General features: G+C 48.8%; 9 protein-coding genes and 4 non-coding genes across 13 annotated transcripts in view; 11 read left to right on the forward strand and 2 right to left on the reverse strand.

Annotated features, from left to right (window-relative positions):
• Nucleotides 1-206, forward strand: part of Pmar_PMAR016043 (merozoite surface antigen 2, putative) — a gene marked incomplete at both ends in the record, with an annotated part of 1,311 nt that extends 1,105 nt beyond the window's left edge. The window contains one exon of the mRNA XM_002765214.1: nt 147-206. Within this exon, the coding sequence (XP_002765260.1) occupies nt 147-206 (60 nt within the window). The remainder of the gene's footprint in view (nt 1-146) is intronic.
• A 285-nt stretch (nt 207-491) lies between these two features.
• Pmar_PMAR016045 (hypothetical protein) lies at nt 492-5,967 on the reverse strand (the record flags this gene model as incomplete). The annotated part of the gene is made up of 3 exons (XM_002765216.1): nt 492-566; nt 2,356-2,612; nt 5,856-5,967. The coding sequence occupies 3 exons, from the start codon at nt 5,965-5,967 to the stop codon at nt 492-494; spliced, it is 444 nt and encodes a 147-aa protein (XP_002765262.1).
• On the forward strand, nt 3,276-4,972 carry Pmar_PMAR016044 (hypothetical protein, conserved; the record flags this gene model as incomplete). The annotated part of the gene is made up of 2 exons (XM_002765215.1): nt 3,276-3,541; nt 4,208-4,972. Coding segments are annotated over 2 exons (1,031 nt in total), but the record flags the coding sequence as incomplete, so codon positions are not given.
• Nucleotides 5,968-6,292: 325 nt separating the features above from the next.
• Pmar_PMAR016046 (conserved hypothetical protein) lies at nt 6,293-11,952 on the forward strand (the record flags this gene model as incomplete). Its single annotated transcript, XM_002765217.1, has 3 exons — nt 6,293-11,261; nt 11,523-11,589; nt 11,799-11,952. The coding sequence occupies 3 exons, from the start codon at nt 6,293-6,295 to the stop codon at nt 11,950-11,952; spliced, it is 5,190 nt and encodes a 1,729-aa protein (XP_002765263.1).
• A 144-nt stretch (nt 11,953-12,096) lies between these two features.
• Nucleotides 12,097-12,267, forward strand: Pmar_PMAR016047 (polythreonine-rich glycoprotein, putative; the record flags this gene model as incomplete). The annotated part of the gene is made up of 1 exon (XM_002765218.1): nt 12,097-12,267. A coding segment is annotated over one exon (171 nt), but the record flags the coding sequence as incomplete, so codon positions are not given.
• A 2,145-nt stretch (nt 12,268-14,412) lies between these two features.
• On the forward strand, nt 14,413-15,598 carry Pmar_PMAR016048 (type 2 adenylate kinase, putative). The gene is made up of 7 exons (XM_002765219.1): nt 14,413-14,553; nt 14,623-14,767; nt 14,833-14,947; nt 15,026-15,117; nt 15,189-15,311; nt 15,382-15,478; nt 15,531-15,598. The coding sequence occupies exons 1-7, from the start codon at nt 14,439-14,441 to the stop codon at nt 15,564-15,566; spliced, it is 723 nt and encodes a 240-aa protein (XP_002765265.1). The 5' UTR covers nt 14,413-14,438; the 3' UTR covers nt 15,567-15,598.
• A 1,013-nt stretch (nt 15,599-16,611) lies between these two features.
• Pmar_PMAR016049 lies at nt 16,612-16,684 on the forward strand. Its single transcript has one exon. It is a non-coding gene; the product is annotated as a tRNA-Met (tRNA).
• A 195-nt stretch (nt 16,685-16,879) lies between these two features.
• On the forward strand, nt 16,880-16,952 carry Pmar_PMAR016050. The gene has a single exon. It is a non-coding gene; the product is annotated as a tRNA-Met (tRNA).
• A 222-nt stretch (nt 16,953-17,174) lies between these two features.
• Nucleotides 17,175-17,247, forward strand: Pmar_PMAR016051. Its single transcript has one exon. It is a non-coding gene; the product is annotated as a tRNA-Met (tRNA).
• Nucleotides 17,248-18,420: 1,173 nt separating this feature from the next.
• On the reverse strand, nt 18,421-20,319 carry Pmar_PMAR016052 (conserved hypothetical protein; the record flags this gene model as incomplete). Its single annotated transcript, XM_002765220.1, has 10 exons — nt 18,421-18,523; nt 18,570-18,686; nt 18,731-18,813; nt 18,861-18,939; nt 18,982-19,119; nt 19,340-19,456; nt 19,500-19,627; nt 19,835-20,084; nt 20,127-20,167; nt 20,215-20,319. The coding sequence occupies 10 exons, from the start codon at nt 20,317-20,319 to the stop codon at nt 18,421-18,423; spliced, it is 1,161 nt and encodes a 386-aa protein (XP_002765266.1).
• Nucleotides 20,320-21,091: 772 nt separating this feature from the next.
• Nucleotides 21,092-21,992, forward strand: Pmar_PMAR016053 (conserved hypothetical protein). The gene is made up of 5 exons (XM_002765221.1): nt 21,092-21,271; nt 21,318-21,443; nt 21,490-21,629; nt 21,670-21,776; nt 21,821-21,992. Exons 1-5 carry the CDS (start codon nt 21,119-21,121, stop codon nt 21,934-21,936), a joined length of 642 nt encoding a protein of 213 aa, XP_002765267.1. The 5' UTR covers nt 21,092-21,118; the 3' UTR covers nt 21,937-21,992.
• A 126-nt stretch (nt 21,993-22,118) lies between these two features.
• Pmar_PMAR016054 (hypothetical protein) lies at nt 22,119-22,568 on the forward strand (the record flags this gene model as incomplete). Its single annotated transcript, XM_002765222.1, has 2 exons — nt 22,119-22,244; nt 22,296-22,568. The coding sequence occupies 2 exons, from the start codon at nt 22,119-22,121 to the stop codon at nt 22,566-22,568; spliced, it is 399 nt and encodes a 132-aa protein (XP_002765268.1).
• Nucleotides 22,569-24,766: 2,198 nt separating this feature from the next.
• Nucleotides 24,767-24,838, forward strand: Pmar_PMAR016055. Its single transcript has one exon. It is a non-coding gene; the product is annotated as a tRNA-Gln (tRNA).
• Nucleotides 24,839-25,207: the final 369 nt, after the last annotated feature.

The raw sequence follows: 25,207 nt of genomic DNA on the forward strand, positions 1-25,207 counted from the left end.
CTTGAGGAGGCTGGTGGGGAGCTCAGACTCAAGTGGGTCAAGTCCCACGTTGGGCATCGACATAATGCCGTTGCCGACCTGCTGGCAGCAGACGGAGCGTACAGAGGAAACCTGCTGACAGCACCGGTCCCGTGGGTGCACACTAGGGAGCTGATACAGAGGAAGTACGCGTCGAGAGGAGACAGGGACTGGGCAAGGAAGAGTAGTGATCTGAGGGCTAGCTGGGCGGGCGTCAACCTCGGACCGAGGCAGCGGAGGGTGATTAAGGCAGCGCACCTATCGCCGGTCGACAGGCGGAGACTCATGGAGGTTATCAGTGGCCACTCTGTCACCAGAAGACACTGGTGCAAGATAGATCGGAACTTGGGTCCTGAGTGCCGTTTCTGTGGGGCGGAGATGGAGGATGAGAGGCACATCATCTTCGAGTGCAGGCGCTTCGCGTTGGAGAGGATCAGGCTGAAGCGCAGGCTAGGCTGGAGAAGCTTGCCATATCACATAGGGAACTTCCTATCTTCACCCTCGAGGCTGCGGGTGCTGATGGGATTCTTGAGGAGGGTCTGGCCGGCCTTGGAGGGGCGAGATGTGGCCGCAACTCCAGCGGCAGCCACAGGAGACTCCGTGCATTGATGTAAAAAAAAAAAAAAAAAGAAAAAAAAAAAGAAAAAAAAAAAAAAAGAAAAAAAAAAAAAAAAAAAAAAAAAAAAAAAGAGAAAAAAAAAAAAAAAAAGAAAAAAAAAAAAAATGTATAATTTCGTATTATTTGCCTCTACTATTCTTCTATTTCTTGTACCGTTTTATTTTCCCTCTACACCTAATTAATTACCATTGGCAGAGCCTCAGCCGGAAGGGGTTCACCACGGGGACGAACTATCTACAGGCCCCGCAGCCTGTGTGCCGCCAAGGCCGTATACTGCGCTCAGCGCGGTCGGCAAAAGGGCACCCAACAACAACAACAACAACAACTGAGGAAGCGATCACGTCCTCAAGGGTGACAACTACTCTATCCTCCTCTACAACTCCGACGACTGACTTTGTCGCGACCTCTACTACGACAGAGAGTCTCGAGGAGGGCAAGATCGATGAATTGTCCTCTTCAAGTACTACGACATCTACTACATCGACCACTACTGAGGAAGCGATCACGTCGTCAACAATGACAACTACTCTTTCCTCCTCTACAACTCCGAGTACTGATGCTACTGCGACTTCTACTACGACGCATAGTCTCGGGGAAGATGGGATCGATGAATTGTCTTCTTCTAGTACTGCGACATCTACTTCATCGACCACTATTGAAGAAGCTACCACGTCCACAACAGTGACAACTACTTTGTCCTCTTCTACAATGTCGACTCCCGACGTTACCGCGACTTCTACTACGACGCAGAGTCTCGAAGAGGGCTGGGTCGATGAACTATCCTCTTCAAGTACTACGACATCTACTACATCGACCACTACTGAGGAAGCGATCACGTCCTCAAGGGTGACAACTACTCTATCCTCCTCTACAACTCCGACGACTGACTTTGCCGCGACCTCTACTACGACAGAGAGTCTCGAGGAGGGCAAGGTCGATGAATTGTCCTCTTTAAGTACTACGACATCTACTACATCGACCACTACTGGAGAAGCGATCACCTCGTCAACAATGACAACTACTTTGTCCTCCTCTACAACTTCGACTACCGATGTTACCGCGACTTCTACTACGACGCATAGTCTCGGGGAAGATGGGCTCGATGAATTGTCTTCTTCTAGTACTGCGACATCTACTTCATCGACCACTATTGAAGAAGCTACCACGTCCACAACAGTGACAACTACTTTGTCCTCCTCTGCAATGTCGACTCCCGACGTTACCGCGACTTCTACTACGACGCAGAGTCTCGGAGAAGATTTGCTCGGGGAATCGCCCTCTTCTAGTACTACGACAACTACTGCATCGACCACCACTGAAGAAGCGACCACGTCCACAACAGTGACAACTACTTTGCCTTCCTCTACAACGCCGACTACCGACTTCGCCGCGACCTCTACTACGACAGAGAGTCTCGAAGAGGGCTGGGTCGATGAACTGTCCTCTTCAAGTACTACGACTTCTACTACATCGACCAGTACTGAGGAAGCGATCACGTCCACGACAGTGACAGCTACTCTATCCTCCTCTACAACTCCGACGACTGACTTTGCCGCGACCTCTACTATAACAGAGAGTCCCGAGGAAGACTGGGCCGACGAACTGTTCTCTTCTAATACTACGATATCTACTACGTTAACCACTTCTGAAGAAGAGATCACGTCGTCAACAATGACGACTACTCCGTCCTTCTCTACAACTCCGATTACCGATGTTACCTCGACTTCTCCTACGACGCAGAGTCTCGGAGAAGATTTGCTTGGTGGATTGCCCTCTTCTAGTACTACGACAATTACTACATCGACTACCACTGAAGGAGCGACCACGTCCACAACAGCGACGACTACTTTATCTTCCTCTACAACGCCGGCTACCGACTTCGCCGCGACCTCTACTGCGACAGGGAGTCTCGGGGGAGATGAGCTCGATGAATTGTCTTCTTCTAGTACTGCGACATCTACTACATCGACCAGTACTGAGGAAGGGATCACGTCCACAACAGTGACAGCTACTTTGTCCTCCTCTACAACGCCGACTACCGACTTCGCCGCGACCTCTACTACGGAAGAGAGTCTCGAGGAGGGCTGGGCCGATGAACTGTCCTCTTCAAGTATTACGACATCTACTACATCGACCAGTACTGAGGAAGTGATCACGTCCACAACAGTGACAACAGCTCTGTTTTTCTCCACAACGCCGACTACCGACTTCGCCGCGACCTCTACTACGGAAGAGAGTCTCGAGGAGCGCTGGGTCGATGAACTGTCCCCTTCTAGTACTACGACATCTACTGCATCGACCACTACTGAAGAAGCGACCACGTCGTCAACAATAACAACTACTCCGACCTTCTCTACGACTCCAACCGACGTTACCGCGACTCCTACTACGACGCAGAGTCTCGGGAGTAATTGGTTGGATGAGGTGTCCTCTTCTAATACTACGACATCTACTACATCAAGCACTATCGAAGAAGTGATCACATCCTCAACAGTAACAACTTCTCTGTCCTCCGCGACAACTTCGACTACCGAGGTTACTGCGACTCCTACTACGACGGAAAATCTCGAGGAAGTTTGGGTCGATGAATTATCTTCTTCTAGTACTACGACATCTACCACATCGACCACTGCGGAAGACGCAACCACATCCTCAACAACCATGACTACTCTGTCCTCTACAACTCCGACTACCGAAGTTGCTGCGACTTCTACTCTGACTTCCACGACGACAGAGGGTCTCGAGAAAACTAGGGTCGATGAATTGTCTTCTTCTAGTACTACGACATCTACTACATCGACCACTACTGAAGAAGCGATCACGTCGTCATCAACCCGAACTATTCTCTCCTCCGGGACAACTTCGACTACCGCGGCTACAGCGACTCCTACTACGACGGAAATTGTCGAGGAAATTTGGGTCGAGGAATTGTCTCCTTCCAATACTACGACATCTTCTACGTCGACCACTACTGAAGGAGCGACTACGTCCTCAACCACCACAACTACTCTGTCCTTCTCTACAACTCCGACTACCGAGGGTACTGCGACTTCTACTACGACGGAGAGTTTCGAGGAAGTTTGGGTCGATGAATTGTCACCTTCCAGTACTACGACATCTAGTACATGGACCACTACCGAAGAGGCGACCACGTCCTCAACAAGCACAACTATCCTTCCCTCCTCTACAACTCCGACTACCGAGGTAACTCCGACTCCTACTACGACGGAGAGTCTCACGGAAGTTCGGGTCGAGGAATTGTCTTCTTCAAGTACTACGACATCTACTACGAGCACTACTGAAGAAGCGACCACGCCCTCGACAACCACAACTACTCTGTCCTCCCCTAAAACTCCGACTACCGAGCTTCCTGCGACGGAGAGTCTCGCGGAGGTTTGGGTCGATGAATTGTCCCTTCCCAGTACTACGACATCTACTACATCGACTACTACTGAAGAAGCGATCACGCCGTCAACAACCACAACTACTCTGTCCTCTGCGACAACTTCCACTACCGAGGTTACTGCGACTCGTACTACGACGGAAATTCTCGAGGAAGTTTGGGTCGAGGAATTGTCTCCTTCCACTACTACGACATCTTCTACTTCGACCACTACTGAAGGAGCGACCACGTCCTCAACCACCGCAACTACTCTGTCCTTCTCTACAACTCCGACTACCAAGGGTACTGCGGCTCCTACCACGACGGAGAGTTTCGAGGAAGTTTGGGTCGATGAATTGTCACCTTCCAGTACTACGACATCTAGTACATGGACCACTACCGAAGAGGCGACCACGTCCTCAACAACTACAACTACTTTGCCCTCTACAACTCCGACTACCGAGTTTACTGCGACTCCTACGACGGCGGAGGGTCTCGAGGAAACTAGGGTCGATGAACTGTCTCCTTCTAGTACTACGACATCTTCTACACCGACCACTACTGAAGAAGCGCTCACGTTCTCAGCAACCACAACTACTTTGTCGTCTCCTACAACTCCGACTACCGAAGTTACTGCGACTCCTATCACGACGGAAAGTCTCGAGGAAGTTTGGGTCGATGAATTGTCACCTTCTAGTACTACGACATCTAGTACATGGAGCACTACCGAAGGGGTGACCACGTCCTCAACCACCACAACTAGTCTGTCCTCTACAACTCCGACTACTAAGGTTACTGAGACCTTTACTACGACGGAAAGCCTCGAGGAAGTTTGGTTGGAAGAGTCGTCTTCTTCTAGTACTACGACTTCTAGTACGTGGGCCACTACCGATGAGGCGTCCACGTCCTCAACAACCACAACTACTCTGTCCTCTACAACTCCGACTACCGAGGTAACTGCGACTCCTACGATCGCAGAAGGTCTCGAGGAAACTACGGTCGATGAACTGTCTCATTCTAGTACTACGACATCTACTACACCGACCACTATTGAAGAGGCGATCACGTCCTCAACAACCACAACTACTCTGTCCTCCGCGACAACTTCCACTACCGAGGTTACTGCGACTCCTACTACGACGGAGAGTCTCGAGGAAGTTCGGGTTGGGGAATTGTCTTTTTCAATTATTACGACATCTGCTACGCCGAGCACTACTGAAGGAGCGACCACGTCCTCAACCACCACAACTACTCTGTCCTTCTCTACAACTTCGACTACCGAGGGTACTGCGACTTCTACTACGACGGAGAGTTTCGAGGAAGTTTGGGTCGATGAATTGTCACCTTCCAGTACTACGACATCTAGTACATGGACCACTACCGATGAGGCGACCACGTCCTCAACAACCACAACTACTCTGCCCTCTACAACTCCGACTACCGAGGTAACTGCGACTCCTACGATGGCAGAAGGTCTCGAGGAAACTACGGTCGATGAACTGTCTCATTCTAGTACTACAACATCTACTACACCGACCACTATTGAAGAGGCGATCACGTCCTCAACAACCACAACTACTCTGTCCTCCGCGACAACTTCTACTACCGAGGTTACTGCGACTCCTACTACGACGGAGAGTCTCGAGGAAGTTCGGGTTGGGGAATTGTCTTTTTCAAGTATTACGACATCTGCTACGCCGACCACTACTGAAGGAGCGACCACGTCCTCGACAACCACAACTACTCTGTCCTTCTCTACAACTTCGACTACCGAGGCTACTGCGACTTCTACTACGACGGAGAGTTTCGAGGAAGTTTGGGTCGATGAATTCTCACCTTCCAGTACTACGTCATCTAGTACATGGACCACTACCGAAGAGGCGACCTCGTCCTCAACAGGCACAACTACCCTTCCCTCCTCTACAACTCCGACTACCGAGGTTACCATGACTCCTACCACGAGCGGAATTCTCGAGGAAGTTTGGGTCGATGAATTGTCTTCTTCTAGTACTACGACATCTACTAGGTCGACCTCTACTGAAGTGGCGACCACGTCCTCAACAACCTCGTCCTCAACAATCACGTCTTCAACAACCACAACTACTGTCTCCTCCGCAACAACTTCGACTACCGAGGTTACTGCGACTCCTACTATGACGGAAAGTCTCGAGAAAGTTTGGGTCGATGAGTTGTCTCCTTCTAGTACTACATTCACCACTACTGAAGAAGCGATCACGTCCTCAACAACCACCACTACTCTGCCTTCTTCTACAATGTCGACTACCGAGGTTACGGCGAGTTCTCCTGCGACGAAGAGTCACGAGGAAGTTTGGTTCGATGAATCGCCTACTTCCAGTACTACGACTTCTAGTACGTGGACCACTACTGAAGAGGCGAGCACGTCCTCATCAACCACAACTACTCTTTCGTCCTCTACAACTCCGACTACCGAGGTTTCTGCGACTTCTACGACGACGGAGAGTCTCGAGGAAACTAGGGTCGATGAACTGTCTCCTTCTAGTACAACGGCATCTACTGCATCGACCACTACTGGAAACGCAACCATGTCGTCAACGACTATAGCTACTCTGTCCTCCTCCACAACCTTGCCTACCGAGGCTATTGCGACTCCTACTACGACGGAGGGTCTTGAGGAAGTTTGGGTCGAGGAATTGTCTCCTTCCACTACTACGACATCTGCTACGCCGAGCACTACTGAAGGAGCGACCACGTCCTCGACAACCACAACTAGTCTGTCCTCTACAACTCCGACTACTGAAGTTACTGCGACTTCTACTACGACGGAGAGTCTCAAGGAAGATTGGGTCGATGAATTGTCTTCTTCTAGTACCACGTCCTCTATTACGTCGGCCACTACTGAGGAAGCGACCACGTCCTCAATAACCGCAACTAGTCTGTCCTCTACAACTCGGCCTACTAAGGTTACTGAGACCCCTACTACGACGGAGAGCCTCGAGGAAGTTTGGTTGGAAGAGTCGTCTTCTTCCAGTACTACGACTTCTAGCACGTGGACCACTACCGATGAGGCGACCACGTCCTCAACAACCACAACTACTCTGTCCTCTATAACTCCGACTACCGAGGTAACTGCGACTCCTACGATGGCAGAAGGTCTCGAGGAAACTACGGTCGATGAACTGTCTCATTCTAGTACTACAACATCTACTACACCGACCACTATTGAAGAGGCGATCACGTCCTCAGCAACCACAACTACTCTGTCCTCCGCGACAACTTCTACTACCGAGGTTACTGCGACTCCTACTACGACGGAGAGTCTCGAGGAAGTTCGGGTTGGGGAATTGTCTTTTTCAAGTATTACGACATCTGCTACGCCGACCACTACTGAAGGAGCGACCACGTCCTCGACAACCACAACTACTCTGTCCTTCTCTACAACTTCGACTACCGAGGGTACTGCGACTTCTACTACGACGGAGAGTTTCGAGGAAGTTTGGGTCGATGAATTGTCACCTTCCAGTACTACGACATCTAGTACATGGACCACTACCGAAGAGGCGACCTCGTCCTCAACAGGCACAACTACCCTTCCCTCCTCTACAACTCCGACTACCGAGGTTACCATGACTCCTACCACGAGCGGAATTCTCGAGGAAGTTTGGGTCGATGAATTGTCTTCTTCTAGTACTACGACATCTACTAGGTCGACCTCTACTGAAGTGGCGACCACGTCCTCAACAACCTCGTCCTCAACAATCACGTCTTCAACAACCACAACTACTATTTCCTCCGCAACAACTTCGACTACCGAGGTTACTGCGACTCCTACTATGACGGAAAGTCTCGAGAAAGTTTGGGTCGATGAGTTGTCTCCTTCCAGTACTACATTCACCACTACTGAAGAAGCGATCACGTCCTCAACAACCACCACTACTCTGCCTTCTTCTACAATGTCGACTACCGAGGTTACGGCGAGTTCTCCTGCGACGAAGAGTCACGAGGAAGTTTGGTTCGATGAATCGCCTACTTCCAGTACTACGACTTCTAGTACGTGGACCACTACTGAAGAGGCGACCACGTCCTCATCAACCACAACTACTCTTTCGTCCTCTACAACTCCGACTACCGAGGTTTCTGCGACTTCTACGACGACGGAGAGTCTCGAGGAAACTAGGGTCGATGAACTGTCTCCTTCTAGTACAACGGCATCTACTGCATCGACTACTACTGGAAACGCAACCATGTCGTCAACGACTATAGCTACTCTGTCCTCCTCCACAACCTTGCCTACCGAGGCTATTGCGACTCCTACTACGACGGAGGGTCTTGAGGAAGTTTGGGTCGAGGAATTGTCTCCTTCCACTACTACGACATCTGCTACGCCGAGCACTACTGAAGGAGCGACCACGTCCTCAACCACCACAACTAGTCTGTCCTCTACAACTCCGACTACTGAAGTTACTGCGACTTCTACTACGACGGAGAGCCTCGAGGAAGTTTGGTTGGAAGAGTCGTCTTCTTCCAGTACTACGACTTCTAGCACGTGGACCACTACCGATGAGGCGTCCACGTCCTCAACAACCACAACTACTCTGCCCTCTACAACTCCGACTACCGAGGTAACTGCGATCCCTACGATGGCAGAAGGTCTCGAGGAAACTACGGTCGATGAACTGTCTCATTCTAGTACTACAACATCTACTACACCGACCACTATTGAAGAGGCGATCACGTCCTCAACAACCACAACTACTCTGTCCTCCGCGACAACTTCTACTACCGAGGTTACTGCGACTCCTACTACGACGGAGAGTCTCGAGGAAGTTCGGGTTGGGGAATTGTCTTTTTCAAGTATTACGACATCTGCTACGCCGACCACTACTGAAGGAGCGACCACGTCCTCGACAACCACAACTACTCTGTCTTTCTCTACAACTTCGACTACCGAGGTTCCTGCGACGGAGAGTCTCGCGGAAGTCTGGGTCGATGAATTGTCCCTTCCCAGTACTACGACATCTAGTACATCGACTACTACTGAAGAAGCGATCACCTCATCAACAACCACAACTACTCTGTCCTCCGCGACAACTTCGACTACCGAGGGTACTACGACTTCTACTACGACGGAGAGTTTCGAGGAAGTTTGGGTCGACGAATTATCTTCTTCTAGTACTACGACCTCTAGTACATGGACCACTACCGAAGAGGCGACCACGTCCTCAACAACCACAACTACTCTGTCCTTCTCTACAACTCCGACTACCGAGGCTACTGCGACTTTTACTACGACGGAGAGTTTCGAGGAAGTTTGGGTCGATGAATTGTCACCTCCCAGTACTACGACATCTAGTACATGGACCACTACCGAAGAGGCGACCACGTCCTCGACAAGCACAACTACCCTTTCCTCCTCTACAACTCCGACTACCGAGGTTACCACGACGGGAATTCTCGAGGAAGTTTGGGTCGATGAACTGTCACCTTCCAGCACTACGACATCTAGTACATGGAGCACTACCGAAGAGGCGACCACGTCCTCAACAACCACAACTACTCTGTCCTTCTCTACAACTCCGACTACCGAGGTTACGGCGAGTTCTACTGCGACGAAGAGTCGCGAGGAAGTTTGGTTCGATGAATCGCCTACTTCCAGTACTACGACTTCTAGTACGTGGACCACTACTGATGAGGCGACCACGTCCTCACCAACCACCACGACTCTGCCCTCTTCTACAATGTCGACTACCGAGGTTACGGCGAGTTCTCCTGCGACGAAGAGTCCCAAGGAAGCTTGGTTCGATGAGTCGCCTACTTCCAGTACTACGACTTCTAGTACGTGGACCACTACTGAAGAGGCGACCACGTCCTCATCAGCCACAACTACTCTTTCTACGACGACGGAGAGTCTCGAGGAAACTAGGGTCGATGAACTGTCTCCTTCTAGTACAACGGCATCTACTGCATCGACCACTACTGGAAACGCAACCATGTCGTCAACGACTATAGCTACTCTGTCCTCCTCCACAACCTTGCCTACCGAGGCTATTGCGACTGCTACTACGACGAAGAGTCCCAAGGAAGCTTGGTTGGAAGAGTCGTCTTCTTCCAGTACTACGACTTCTAGTACGTGGACCACTACTGAAGGGGCGACCACGTCCTCATCGACCACAACTACTCTTTCATCCTCTACAACTCCGACTACCGAAGTTACTGCGACTTCTACTACGACGGAGAGTCTCCAGCAAGATTGGGTCGATGAATTGTCTTCTTCTAGTACCACACCCTCTATTACGTCGGCCACTACTGAAGAAGCGACCACGTCCTCAATAACGACAACTAGTCTGTTCTCTACAACTCCGACTACTAAGGTTACTGAGATCCCTACTACGACGGAGAACCTCGAGGCAGTTTGGTTGGAAGAGTCGTCTTCTTCTAGTACTACGACTTCTAGTACGTGGACCACTACCGATGAGGCGACCACGTCCTCAACAACCACAACTACTCTGTCCTCTATAACTCCGACTACCGAGGTTACTGCGACGCCTACGACTGCAAAGGGTCTCGAGGGAACTACGGTCGATGAACTGTCTCCTAGTACTACGGCACCTACTACGCCGACCACTACTGGAGAAGTGATCCCGTCCTCAACAACCACAACTACTTTGTCCTTCTCTACAACGCCGACTACCGAGGGTACTGCGACTTCTACTACGACGGAGAGTTTCGAGGAAGTTTGGGTCGATGAATTGTCTTCTTCTAGTACTACGACCTCTAGTACATGGACCACTACCGAAGAGGCGACCACGTCCTCAACAACCACAACTACTCTGTCTTCTACAACTCCGACTACCGAAGTTGCTGCGACTTCTACTGTGACTTCCTCGAAGACAGAGGGTCTCGAGAAAACTAGGGTCGATGAACTGTCTTCTGCTGGTACTACGACATCTACTACATCGACCACTACTGAAGAAGCGATCACGTCGTCAACAACCACAACTACTTTGTCCTCCACGACAGCTTCGACTACCGAGGCTACTGCGACTCCTACTACGACGGAAATTGTCGAGGAAGTTTGGGTCGAGGAATTGTCTCCTTCCACTACCACGACATCTACTACGTCGACCACTACTGAAGGAGCGATCACGTCCTCAACCACCACAACTAGTCTGTCCTCTACAACTCCGACTACCGAAGTTACTACGACTTCTACTACGACGGAGAGTCTCAAGGAAGATTGGGTCGATGAATTGTCTTCTTCCAGTACTACGCCCTCTACTACGTCGGCCACTACTGAAGAAGCGACCACGTCCTCAATAACCACAAGTACTTTGTCCTCCTCGACTACTGAGCCTACTGCAACCATAACGACAACTGATAGTTTCGTAGGAGTATGGACTGATGTACTGTCTTCTACCAGTACAACAGCATCCAATACATCGACCATCACCACGGGAGGCTCGATTGACGATTATACAGAAAGCATCGAAGAAATCTCGTCCGAGTTGTCATCATCCATTACAGTCACCACTACTGCTCCCTCGGGCACAACTGAAAGAATGACTACATCGTCTGCTTATGAATCGGCCGGGTGGACATCAACAACAAATTCCCCTGCAGCCTCGGTGATACATCCAACTACCGACTATGTCACTACCACCTCTACGACGAGGAACTTCGATGAGATTTGGGACGACACGTCTTCGACTTCTTGGACCAACACCGACGAAATAGAGGTCTCAACACCGACAACGACGACAATAACCACCATCGGCCTGGATGAGTCGTCTCTAGTGGTAGACTCCACTCCGGCCGAAATGACGGTCTCAGAGATGGCATCAATAGACGACTACACAGAGAGCGTCGAGGAAACGTCGTCTCATGTCTCGTCATCTACTACTGTTACTGCTCCGTGGAGCACAACTGGGGCTGCGGCATCATCTTCGGCCACTGACGTTGATGAATTGTTGTCAACAGTAGAAGTCATCCCATTTTCAGAGGTACTTCCAACATCCGAGTATACTTCTACTCTCACAGCAATGGAGAGCCTCGGGGAGATCTGGACTCATGCGCTTTCCAGTAGTACAACTACTTGGAGGACCACCACCGACGAGCCGGATATGTCCACAACAACCACTACAACCACCACCACCGCCACAACAACAACAACAACTACTACTACTACTACTACTACTACTACTACTACTACTACTACTACTACTACCACAACCAACACAACTACGCCAACCACTTCAACTGGACTGGATGAGTGGCCTCCATTGGCAGAATTCACTTCGGCTCCACTAACGCCTTCTACAGACGTGTATACAGAAAGCGTCGAGGGAACGTCGTCCGATGGGTCGACCCCCACTAGCCTCACGGCTGCTGCTCTGTCTGACACAACTGATGCAACGGCGGCTTCGTCACCGACGATAGCTCCCAAATCTACTCTAACGGCTACTTTGACCACTCCTGGTCTCAACTATCCATCAACTTCCACCATGAACTCAACCGAGTTTGTTCCAACTCAAGCGGCATCTTCTGACGGAGAGCTGGTTAACACGACGGCAAAGAATGGAGTCGATGACGCGACCTATAAGTCACCTCCATCTTCAGGTAAACCGCCACTAGGTAAGGACAGCAAGATCGTAGCATGCTCATATCAGGACCGGAATCGCCAGCGATCGTAACAAACGCTTCGTCTAAGATCCCATCCAAACACAAAGTTATTGTTATGATGATTGTTGTATGATGGTAAAATTGTTTTTATGGTCATTACCTGTTTAAATATTATGTGAGTCCCATTGTGAGGATGCTACTGGACGCTAGAGTGCGTCGATTGTCTTCGCAGTCATCAATTCTTGTCTCGAACAATTTGTTCTATTCTTTGTGGATTGCTGCCGCGCTTTCTTTGCACTACACTTGGGGGATGTGGCAATCGCTGCCCTTGCGCATAGCTTTAAGAGCTCGGCATATGCGGGGAACGAAGACGAGCGAGGAAATCGATAAACACTATCATGCGCATACGCACCGATAGATTAATCAGAGCTCTCTTAATTAGGGGACTGCCTTGAGCTAGTATAGGAACTGCCAACATTCAGATCTACAGGACTTCCAATTCAGCGTCTTGACACTTCCAAGTTGGGAGTCGCTGAATTCAATCCACTATTCCAATCGGATCATATTATAGTCGAGTATTGATAAGGTCACTAGGCAACACGACAACGATACTGGATCAGAAGAGTTCATTCTATCTCCAACAATGTTCAACCAGGAGAAAACGCAGTATCGAGTTGTCGCGCTGATTCCTTCACCGGTATCGATCAAATAGGAAGGTGGTTGACCAGCAACGCCCGTTACCGAAGAATCGGGACCCTCCGTTCGAAGTGCCCTTGCTCGAACCCCAAAAATTGGCGTGATCCACAGAGTACTCTCCGTTTCAGCCCCGGATCTCGTCAGAGACTTCGCAGTGGATCGCTCGCAGAGTATGTCTCGACTTTTCATGATTCAGCGCTAAGCTTGAGAGAAGTTGTGAGGATTGTAAGTCGCCACGAGCTATTGGACAATCTTAGCACGAGTTCCCTTTGGGGATGGCTGCGCATCAGATCCGGCTCCCCGAGTTCGTGCTATTTGCCCAACCTACGCCCAAAAAGTCGTGCATTCTCTGGATAATGCTACAGCATTGCTGTAACAGCGACACTGTCGCCTCATTTTCCTGATGACCTCGTTGCTGTCGATGATGACACAGATCAATTCCATGTTGGTAAGGTCGACGCCGACATGAGTGATATGAACGCTGTGTCTGGCATTTAGACATACGAGAAAAGTCATTTGTCACTAAACACACATGTAGAGAGCTGGCAAGACCAATTCTCTACATGTGGGCCGAGTAGCAAGGGTAGGGTACAGAAATTCCTCCTATGTGCAAGTTTGGGCTGTCCCCCCATCAGCTACTAGGGAAGGTGTAGTGATTGCAATGCATGTATTGAATCAATACTATTGATCATGACGAAAAGGGATCCCAGACGAGTTCTCCACCATTGTGTACGAGCGAAAAAAATCCTGCGCTCATCGAGGGCGCACCGACAGGGAACCATCGCGCACGCCTTGCAACTATTGAGATCATAGCGAAATAGACAGACACACAACAACACTCTTCCACGATGAGATGATGCTGGCTAATGTCAAGAAGGCTTTACCAAGTTTATGCAAGTTTTTCAAGTTGAGTCAATTGTCGACAAGTCCAGTCTTTTCTAGTACGTCAGACTACTGCAGGATGAGGAAGGACTGGGCTCGATCTCGCACTTGATAGTTCACTAGCGATTGTTACAAAGTGCCTGAATGTGAGATAGTGCGATCTGATTGGAATTATCGATGCTGTGAGAGGAGGTCAATAACGTATGAGTCGGTATTTAGTTTTCTTCGTATCGATCGATAGATATGTCTTCCAGTCTCCGCGGTTCTGAACAGCCCCCGAAGCAATGGAGGAAGATTGTCATTCTTTTTGGACCTCCTGGTGCCGGCAAGGGCACTCAAGGCCCCAAGATGGAGGAAAGTAATACATAGATTCTTGTTGTTGGGTCAGTGCTCATGTCACTCGTTGAACTCCGGTTGTGATGTTCAGCTTACAAGATTCCCCAGCTTTCTACCGGTGACATGCTCCGAGCTGCCGTTGCGGCTGAGACTCCTATCGGACTTAAGGCCAAGGATGTGATGGCACGTGGCGAGCTCGTCAGTGATGAGATCGTCATTGGAATCATCAAGGACAGGTAATATTTTTGTGAAACATTTACCTGTTTCTCTCCATTAGTTCATGCACATATGTCTTCTTCAGGATCCAGGAGATGGATGCTGGTTGGGGTTTCATCCTTGATGGTTTCCCGCGAACTGTCGAACAAGCTACCGCTCTCGACGCTATGCTCGCCGAGAACGAGGAGCGTGTTTCTAAGGTAGTATCTCCACACAAGTGTTATTTTGGGAGGAAATCTCGTCAAAGAGCTTACTACCGAACTCCCGTCGTGATTCAGGTGATCGTTCTCGATTTGCCCGACTCGGTGCTCGAGGAGAGGATCTGCGGTCGATGGATACACAAGCCTAGTGGACGTTCCTATCATGTCAAGTGCGTGGGTTTATGTGGAATAAAACTCGTTGAATAGTTTCATACGTTGTTGTATTATCATTGTTCAACAGGTTCAACCCTCCGAAGTCTCTCCCTGCTGGTGCCAGCCCTGACGCCACCAACATGCTCGATGACGTGACCGGCGAGCCTCTCATACAGCGTCCTGATGATACCGCTGAGGCACTCAAGACTAGGTAGTTCATCATGCTGTGTTCCTCTGCGTTCACATCTGTGAAAGACGTCGGTAACCCAGTTATTTGTCAGATTATCTGCTTATCATTCTCAAACTGAACCGATCGTAGCGCACTACGCCCCGACTAACGTAGTCAAGCATGTGAACGCCAACCAAGGCATGGAGAAGGTACTTCAGATACTTTCTGTTAATACGATTGTCTTATTCTATCCAATCCTAGGTTTGGGAGGAAATCCAGACGGCTATGAAAGCTTAAACATTTATGCTTTTGTTGCTTCTAGCTTTCCGTCATTGGCTGGAGTACTGCGTTCATCATTATCAATAGTACGGGGGCAGACATAGATCCGTGAGATCAATATAGGCAATTCCAAAAATTCTACTCGGTTCAAACCCAGATCTCCACACTCAACCCGGGGAGTGCCTTGATTCAGTGCTTATCATCAGGGACTGGAAATCCTAGTCTGTCAGACAGACTCTGTCTCAACCGAGCAATCATATCTCATATTGAATATTCTATCAACGAAGTTGCAAGTGATGCGGGTCGAACGCCTGAAGCTGGAAGACAACTTCGAATGTGCACGGATGTGTAGAACAAACTGCGACCAAAATTCTTCTCTTCTAAACAGCTTGGTGTACTAGAGGGTGTGTTGAGCTCTGTACCTAGGGGTCCAAGATTGAAACTTGGAACTGCTAGACACACCGGTATTTTGAGGCAATCAGGGCCGGTATGCGGATCCTGATCCATGGATCAAGCACATCAGCCAGATCACTCGTTGATCTTGACGTCTGAGCCAAATCTTTCGTGATCCGAGATGCGTGAGTCAGATCTGTGATTCTTGATCTCGATCCGTGATCTTTGATCCTGATCCTTGACCGTTGATCTCGATCCCTGAACTTCGATACTGATCCGTGATCTGTGATCTGGATCTCGCGTGAACCTCATTTTTGATCCTGGTCTATGATTCTTGAGAAAACACTTGATCCGTGATCCAAAGATCAAGGGGTTGAGAAATTCTTAGACGAGTTGAGAAATTTCGTTGATCCGTGATCCATTCGGTCCCGAGAGATCACCCTCTGATCCGGATCAAATATTGGATCAGGCTTCTGATCCATCAAAAGGATCAGTTTACGGATCAGTGGTACTTTACGTGTTAAAATGCCGTGATCCTGTAACGGGGCTTTTTTGCTACGTTACACTACTCGTGATCCGTGATCCTGGGCAGGTTGAACACTTACAGTGAAAAAATGTAAACGTACCTGAAATACCAAGTGAGGCCGAATGAATTATTAATCTACATGTAAGCAACTTGGCGCAGTGGATAGCGTGTTGGGCTCATAACCCAAAGGTCCCTTGATCGAAACAAGGAGCTGCTACTTTTCGAAATTCTCAATTAACGAGTTAGCCATCTAAGACTCAATACAACCTCGCTTCTCACAACCTACCTATCAATCTCAATACATGAAAACTAAGCAGAATATCATCAGATTACATCAATAGCTTATCACAGCGATACTTGAAATATACCAAAAATGCCAAGTGAAGCCGAATGAAATGAGAATGAATATGTAAGCAGCTTGGCGCAGTGGATAGCGTGTTGGGCTCATAACCCAAAGGTCCCTTGATCGAAACAAGGAGCTGCTACTTTTCGAAATTCTCACTTAAAGACTTACCTATCTGAGACTTGATCCAACCTCGCTTCTCACAACGTATCTCTCAATTCCAAAACATCAAACTTATGCAGAAGCTAGTCAATTTACATCAAGAATTTGTCACAGCGATACAGGTTGAACACTTACAGTGGAAAAAAATGTAAAAGTACCTAAAATATCAAATGGAGCCGAATGAAATGATACTTAACATGAGAGCAGCTTGGCGCAGTGGATAGCGTGTTGGGCTCATAACCCAAAGGTCCCTTGATCGAAACAAGGAGCTGCTACTTTTCGAAATTCTCACTTAAAGAGTTACCCATCTGAGACTTGATCCAACCTCGCTTCTCACAACGTATCTCTCAATTCCAAAACATCAAACTTATGCAGAATCTCATCAGTTTACATCAAGAGTTTGTCACAGCGATACAGGTTGAACACTTACAGTGGAAAAAAAATGTAAACGTACCTAAAATATCAAATGGAGCCGAATGAAATGATACTTAATATGAGAGCAGCTTGGCGCAGTGGATAGCATGTTGGGCTCATAACCGAAAGGTCCCTTAATCGAAACAAGGAACTGCTATCTTTAGAATCTTACTTCTACACTCACGGATCTGATGTGCGACGCAACTAACTACTTAACTCACGATTCTAATGCATAAAGAAGCATGCTAAGCTTCATCAGATCATATCAGTGTCACAGTGCTAAAGGTTGAGCGTTTGCAGTTCAAAGGAAACAACGAAAGTGCACATAACCAAGAATGTTAACATGCCACCGATCATCAGCCATATGCACAAAACAGAATGGTCCTTGATAAGAACTCCGGCTCTGTTTCTCGAGAGGAAAACTGGATAATATTCCAACACCGACGCGTGGATAATATGCGGCAACACAGGTGAACTCGGGCACGCCATAGGGGACATTGCAAGCCTCATGTATCCTCAGGATACAGGATACAGGATACCATCCTGTCTGGTGGACCTCTCAGAGTCTCTACATCATCGATCAGAACTGCTAGGACTAGACCGATGAGCACATGAAATTCTGGGGATAATATCACACGCCACTTCCTCCCACGATTAACTAGAAAGTTGGCATGATAACGGAAACAAGCAGAACGTGAGCATGATGTGGAGAGAGCACAAGTCTTCACATTTGATATATCTTCGGCAGCAACCAATAATTCCACATCGCTTTTCGTGCTCCTCCCTCGGCCGTGCTAATCTGCGCCTCGCGACTGCTCTTCCATACACCACCATTACGCAGGGGTCGGCGAATCGCGAGTGGTCGCAAGTTAGCCTTGATGTATCTAAGATGTGGTATGATAATGGATTTTCAAACAGTTCCAATGGGTATTCTCACGGATCTTCCGCCCGAACATATCGCCTTCTACGCATGTATAGCAATGGACGTCTATTCAGTTTAGTTTCCTGTTGGCCACCTGCACATACTCGGTATCTCAAAAGATGCCACTTCCATCCTCACCTCTACTGCCCACAAAGGTGCGCACTGCCTTATGAAGAACATGTTTATTGTCCGTATCATCGGTGCCAACACCATACCTACGATCACTAATAGAACTCCTTTTCTCGACTGATGCGTTATTACTCTTGACAGTAGTCAACAATGAGAGCCAGCTCACGTGCTGTGGGCCGTCTTGACGTCCTGGACGTGGGACGATACACAGCTACGCGAGCCCAGGCGGCCATGGCGCTCATGAACCGCCTGATAGAATAGGAAATGACTCCGCAAAAGCGACACGGTCTCACTTATCGAGGCGTTTGTGTAGACGGAGGAACTGCATAAATCCGACTGGATCGGACATCTCGTCAACGTGTAACTCATTATAAAACTGAGTAGAGGTATAAAACCTCAACGACTAGTAGCTCACAAGCTCACCTTGTTAGTCCTTCTAGTGAGTTCTTCCCATATTGCTCGCTCGTAGGGTTTCCAAGAATACTGTAGTGAGGGCAGATACCTACGTTGCCCGTTTAGTTTTATATAATCCACATTACCCTACTTGAGTGTATCCCATACTTCTTCGACAGGCATCATCTCAGCACACATTTTCATACGATTGTCTAATGCAGTGAAAAAGCCCGAATCGTCATACCCAAGAGCAGCCATAGCTCCGGCCAGTTCGCAACCGTGGAGGTATCTATCGAGAGGAATGATGCTATTAGCAGTGTGGTAAAATTTGTACTCGATTAACCATATGATGATTCTGAGGAAATTTTGTGGATTTTTTTCTGCCTCCAGTACATGTTTAACTGAAGTCGTATATAAACTCCTTGGTGAGGAAATTCTTGAGCTCAGCTGAGGAAAGAGAACACATATTGCAATTCTGGATGCTAATACGCAACTGCTAGTGGTGATACCGAATGTTCTGAAGTTGCGAATGTTGTATCGCTGCTGCTATTCTATCCAACATAGCTGGTGATGATAGACCTATGCGGGCCATGGTAACTAGGAGGGCAGTGAGCTCGTCAGGATACCTGGAATCGGTTCTATCTACATGGGCTGGTCACCGAGACTTACATGGCAGTGACCTGTCTGACTAGCTGATGCATGACGTCTACATAGAGGGCTTTAGGGCGTATGTTGAGCACTTCGAAAAGACAGAGAGTGTCGATCAACGTACGAGGGCTCATTTGCTGAAGACCAGTCTTGGAATATACGTTCGGTTACCTCAGCTGAGCTCGCGAGTTTCCTCACTAATTATAGGAGTTCACATACGGTAGAACTGTTCAAAAACCAAAAAAATACCCCAAAATTTCCGCAAAATTTCCGTATTGCCACCGACAGATGTGCATATTTTTCCAGACTGCTGAAGACATTCCACCCACAAGAACTCGTCCCTATTTTGGTATTACCGAAGTGCCGAGAGCATGCAGATGGTCAGCTACGTTAAGGAATAGCAGATCGAACCTGGTACTGAATTCCGCAGTCTTATTTTCATGCTTATAGCACCTTTGGTCCTGTGGGGAGGTCTTCAACTTAGCAATGCTCTGTGCTATTGCCAGTGCATCCCATAGCCTCAGCTCGCCTCTCTCCATACTCTTCAACCGGTTCACTATCCCTTCGATATTCTCAGCTCGATCGTCCTTTGATTCAGCCAAGTACCTACGTTGTTGAATAAGAACGTGTCTGTCCTTGCTAGACTACTCGGCAAAGCGCCGTAATGATCCTGATTTGGCCTTGGGCAACTGAAAAAATGCAAGTTAATTCGAATGGGAGTAGACAGGATTAGTACGGCGGCTAGCTCGGCCGATAGTCCCGGGCTGAGGGTCGATGAGGCTCCTCCTTTTCTGGGTACATTACGCGATGCCCTCCCTACACGAGCCCCGCGAGATGCCATTGAATAAGAAGTTACAATGGGGCCTCAGTGATGTCGACGACGATGACGCAAGATGGTGATAATTTCGTGGCGCGTGACGCGTTCAGATTTCGGTGTACTTAGCGAGGGGAGCCTAGGATCTCAGTGCAGTTAGTTATCTCGGTGCAGCGAGCAAGTCGGGCTTGTCTGGATGGGTATGGGCATCTCAGGTAAGATACACCCACAGCTAGCGTCGACGATGGATGCTCTCCAGCCAGAGAAGAATGACTCCAGGTTTACCATGGAATGTCGTCAACCGCTATGGTCCACTAGCGTGATACTAGTTGTTGTTCCATGATATCAGCTTACTATGGTAACCGACGGATGGGATGCTCTCAAATGAGAGATCAGCAGACCGCACTCGAGTGAGACAAATTCCCAATAGCTGCTGATAAGGTGCTGGGGGGTTCCAGTTGAACTTGGTCATTGGCTTACTACTACTACTACTTTGGGTCTATCGTCCGACCTCACGCTTCCTTGCATTTTCGGGAGTGTCAGCACTAAGCCGAAATAGAACCTCAAGTGTGACGAACTCGTTTCTAACTCCATTGATAAGCTTTAGATGCTATGACATGATGACTGACGGCCATCAGCTTTCATAAGCACAGTGGTAGTAGCTCCTCTCGGCCGACACGTTGTGGGTGTAGTGGTAATGACAAGGGTCTTCTTTACGATTCAGCTTCTATTGTGGGTTCATATCGATAGATACCGCTGTAAGAGACGACTCAGCAAACAGCATGTTCATTATCGATGCAGTTACTTTGTTATTCCTATATCGTTAATGTCCAGTTCTACTACCACAACTGAGAGCAGCCCCACCATAGCCCCTTCCGCTGGTATTGAGACCTACGACTATCACACCAAACAGCAAGGGGATGTTCTCAGAGACACCCAACTGCGTTATCTAGCCTTTGCTCAGCGTATACTCCGCGTGGTGAGTGCTGGTGAGCACTACTCTCTTCATTATCATTTCCATACAGATAACGCCCTCAGCCAAGCAAGTGAGATACTTGGCGTTCACTTCTGATGTCGGGGAAGCCTTCCGTCCAGTCGTCCCTAAGTGGCTTGTCAATACCTCCTACGCCACAACAATTGGCTACATCTTTGTAAGGGCAAATCATCAATCTCGAGGCTCGTCATGGTGACCTTTAGGGGGATATCGGCTACTCGACTTGGCTGGAGTATAAGCGTACTAAGGATCTCGCCGATCACAAAATTCGAGTTTGGACTGCAGCGGCTAAGGCAACGACCTTCCAGATGGTCGCCAGTTTGGCTCTGCCCTTTGCCATTATGTAATAAGTGTTCCCAGAAATATGATGAATTTCTCTTTAGACATTCTACTGTACACTACTCTGGTGTTATGCTACGTCGTATGGCTGTCAAGAATGCACGCCTTCTCCAGATGGGCCCTACCATGATCGGCTTGGCAATTGTTCCTTGTAAGTACATAACCTTGCGGCGCCGCGTGTCACGAACTTTTCAGTCCTCCCCATTGTGTGTGATAAGCCCATCGAACATGGTGTTGATCTCATTTTCGAGAAGTGGGGTCCTAAGATCGCTAGTGAGGAGGCTGCGAAGACCAAGGAAAAGGAGGAGTAGTTCGTGTGACTGTGGTGTCGTCGTTCATCGTTACTTTTCCAATGTTAAGAATAATACACCGAAAACCCTTTTTTGCGCGATCAGTGTTGTCTGTTGAGTTGATCTAGGTCAATTTATTCCCTTGATTATTGCTGATGAGTTGGAACCCTCTCCCCGGTGGAACACTGTCCCAAGCCTCAGCGATGCCAGGAGGGACGCCTTCCTCGACTGCTGCTGCTGAAGTGGCTGTTCTACGTGGTAAGATCCATAGCATGGAGCAAGAGATGCAGTCCTTGAGGACCCAGAGGGACAGCGTGAGGACAATACAGGTAGTATTTGGTTGTTGCCAATATAGGTGTGATTATCATATGTTAGTGCAGGTTGAGAACGAGCGTTTGAAAAATCAGATTGCTAGCCTTATAGAGACTGCCTCTAAGGAGAGAGCTCAAGCCCTGGAGCTTCAAAGGGCAGCTCTTGCAACTGGTGATGAGCTCAGAATCGATGCTTTGTGGTGGAGTTGGCCTCCTAGCAGGGCCAGCGGTCCCTCCGGCGTCCTTCGCCACATCGAGCCAGCCGTCCATACCTGCTGGTCGTTCGCCTCGGGCGCAGTACTCTCAAGTGCCGTTGAGTCGGCCTTACTCCGTCGACAATAGCCGACCGATGGGAGGCACTCAGTATTTGGAGAGACCGACACAAGGCAGTGTAGGACGGGAATACGCGATGATTACTATCTCGGGTGCTTTAGCATACACCTCCAATACCCTCATCGTCATCATCATCACAGTTGACACGACAACCCACTCGTGCTGTCCCTTCCCGAGGCACCAGTGTCAAGGCTTCCAGGACGATCTCGGAAGCATCATCACGACAACCACTATCATCACCACCTGTGAGCGAACGGAGGGTAAGTGGTGGTCGTGGTGACGGTGTTGTTGGTATTGTCAACTTGGTCAGTTGAGATTTATAGAGCGGGCCGCTGTTGCATTGGAGGAATGCAAGAAGAAGAATTTCCGGGAGGGCATTCCCTCTGTTAACAAAACTGACCATTTACACTTTCTCATGCACAGCCTACAGAGAGGAGAGTCTCCTATTGGCATTGACGCGGACTGCCGGGCTGAAATTCTGAGTCTTGGGAAGAACTCTCGGCAGTTCCTCGAGATTCTCGCTTTACTCGTACCGGTCGATTCGGAGCTCCTGGACGCCCTCCCGATAACTGCATTGACGGGCACTCTGCGGTACGACTCGGAGACTGTGGAGAGGCTGGCAGCGAGACTGATAGCAGACGGCGATGGGAGGAGTTTTTTTGAACCCTTGCGCTCTGGAAACGAGGCTGGAAGAGTTGAATTACTGCGACTGTTGTGTAGAGTGTTGAGGGGCACTCGAGGCAGTTGTTCCGAATCGGTGGTAGAATCATTGAAAAGGGAGACCGACTCTCAACATAGTTTGCTGACACTGAGTAGGCTGGGTGGGACTCATGTAGGGCCACATATATATCCCCACAGCTTCCGAGTTCATCGATCCCGCTGAAGTTAGTATTCCCTCGAATACGTGTCTTCATGTGTTGTATTTCCTTGCTGCGATGGCTGCTGAGGACAGCATAGAGTATGTCATGTCAGCCAGGGTATAGTGGAGGGGATCGGTGACTTCACTTCGACAAAGGAGTGTTTCAGCCCAACTCGCCAGGAGGTGGAACGCGGCCGAATATTGCCTGCCGCGTGGGGCTCCTTGCTTTTCAGCTGGCGTTACAGGAGATGGAATTCAGGTCGATTCAGTGTTATATGGATAGCAAGAGTTTCTGTGCTTTCAGGACACTGTCGCGGCTCCCCGGCTCTGGGATCTACCACCAATACGAGACTGGTACTCCTCTTCGTATTGACATATTTAAAGCTGCAGTCCATTTAGTAGTTCTCGAGTCGTCGTTGGTGAGCCTCTAGTAGACGCATTTCAGTTGTCATCCCTGGCTGCTGTGTGCTTGCAAAAACGCGCGTCTCACACGAAAGGGGAAATTCCGGCTGAATGCGAAGCTGATTGTCAAGGTATGTCTTCAGTTGAGATAACTGCTCACTTACATATGAGGTTATTGTCTCGGCAGCCGAGGTCCTCGTTCGGTTCTGATTGAAATCCCTACAGGCACGTCAGGGACGCGCTGTAACTGCTTAGCGTCGTATTTCGGAAAGCATCGGTGGGTGATCATCTCCTTGCTTTCTACTCTGAGGCTCATCGCAAAAGATCCGCTAGGACACACGGAACCTATTCAAGACTTCACTACTACTCTTCGGTAAGGCCAAACAATCCATTTGCATTCGGCTTGCAAGTTTGGAGTGTCAGACCCAGAGTACTCGGCTGTTCAATCTTTTGCTCGTTTTAGTATAGGGTCATTGCGTTTTCCTTCAGCGTCAGCCACGGACTATGCCTATATGAACTGTTTATACACGGTTCTATGGTGTGAAGGCAATCTGGTGGTCTGCGTTCTCATCTTAGTAGAGCCTTATAACGCATCCTATATCGATAGGTGTTATGCATAGTGCGTCATCAGTCGCTGCCGCGGGAGTATGACCATGAGCATAACTCGTCGTACTATCAAGGTACGGCTTGCTGAAGAACTTGAAGTTCATCAAAGAATGGCTCAGAAGCAATGGGGAATACGAATTGGATACAAACCTCACCTTGGGCTATCTGATGGGAAGCAAGTTCGATAAAAGCAGACATAATGTTTCTCCATGCTCTATATGATACTTGCGCTATAGTATTCGGGCTCCGGAAAAGAAAAGACTATATTCGTTGCGTTCAATGACTCTTCTATTGCTGATCTATACTGCTGCTAATTAGCCGTCTACTCGCATATTTCAACGGTTCTATGGTGTTACGGTTAGCACTCCAGACTCTGAATCTGGCGATCCGGGTTCAAATCCCGGTAGAACCTTGTTTGGCGAACATTAGCAATGTTTTCTCCAAACAGCGGATCTTCTCTATATCCATATAATTGATGATGCTCTACGCGTTTAACCTAGTTCCCATGTTGCTACATCAACTAGCGGTTACTTGTTTCGGTCAAAGGACTTGTGGGTAATGAGCCTAGCACGCTATCCACTGCGCCAAACTGCTGATGCAAGAATATTTGATGTTACCGGCTCGACTTGGAAGATCTGGTAGTCACACGTTTTTATTCCACGCGAGCATTATGAGTTTAACGTACAGTGCATGTCGGTAACAGGAGTAGGTCGATCAGTGATTGACATGGTTTTCCGCGCACGCACGCATGGAGACCCTTGACTAGGCTTGAATAAACAGG

The sequence above is a fragment of the Perkinsus marinus genome, assembly GCF_000006405.1.
Source record: "Perkinsus marinus ATCC 50983 genomic scaffold scf_1104296975560, whole genome shotgun sequence".
Taxonomy (NCBI): Eukaryota; Perkinsozoa; order Perkinsida; family Perkinsidae; genus Perkinsus; species Perkinsus marinus.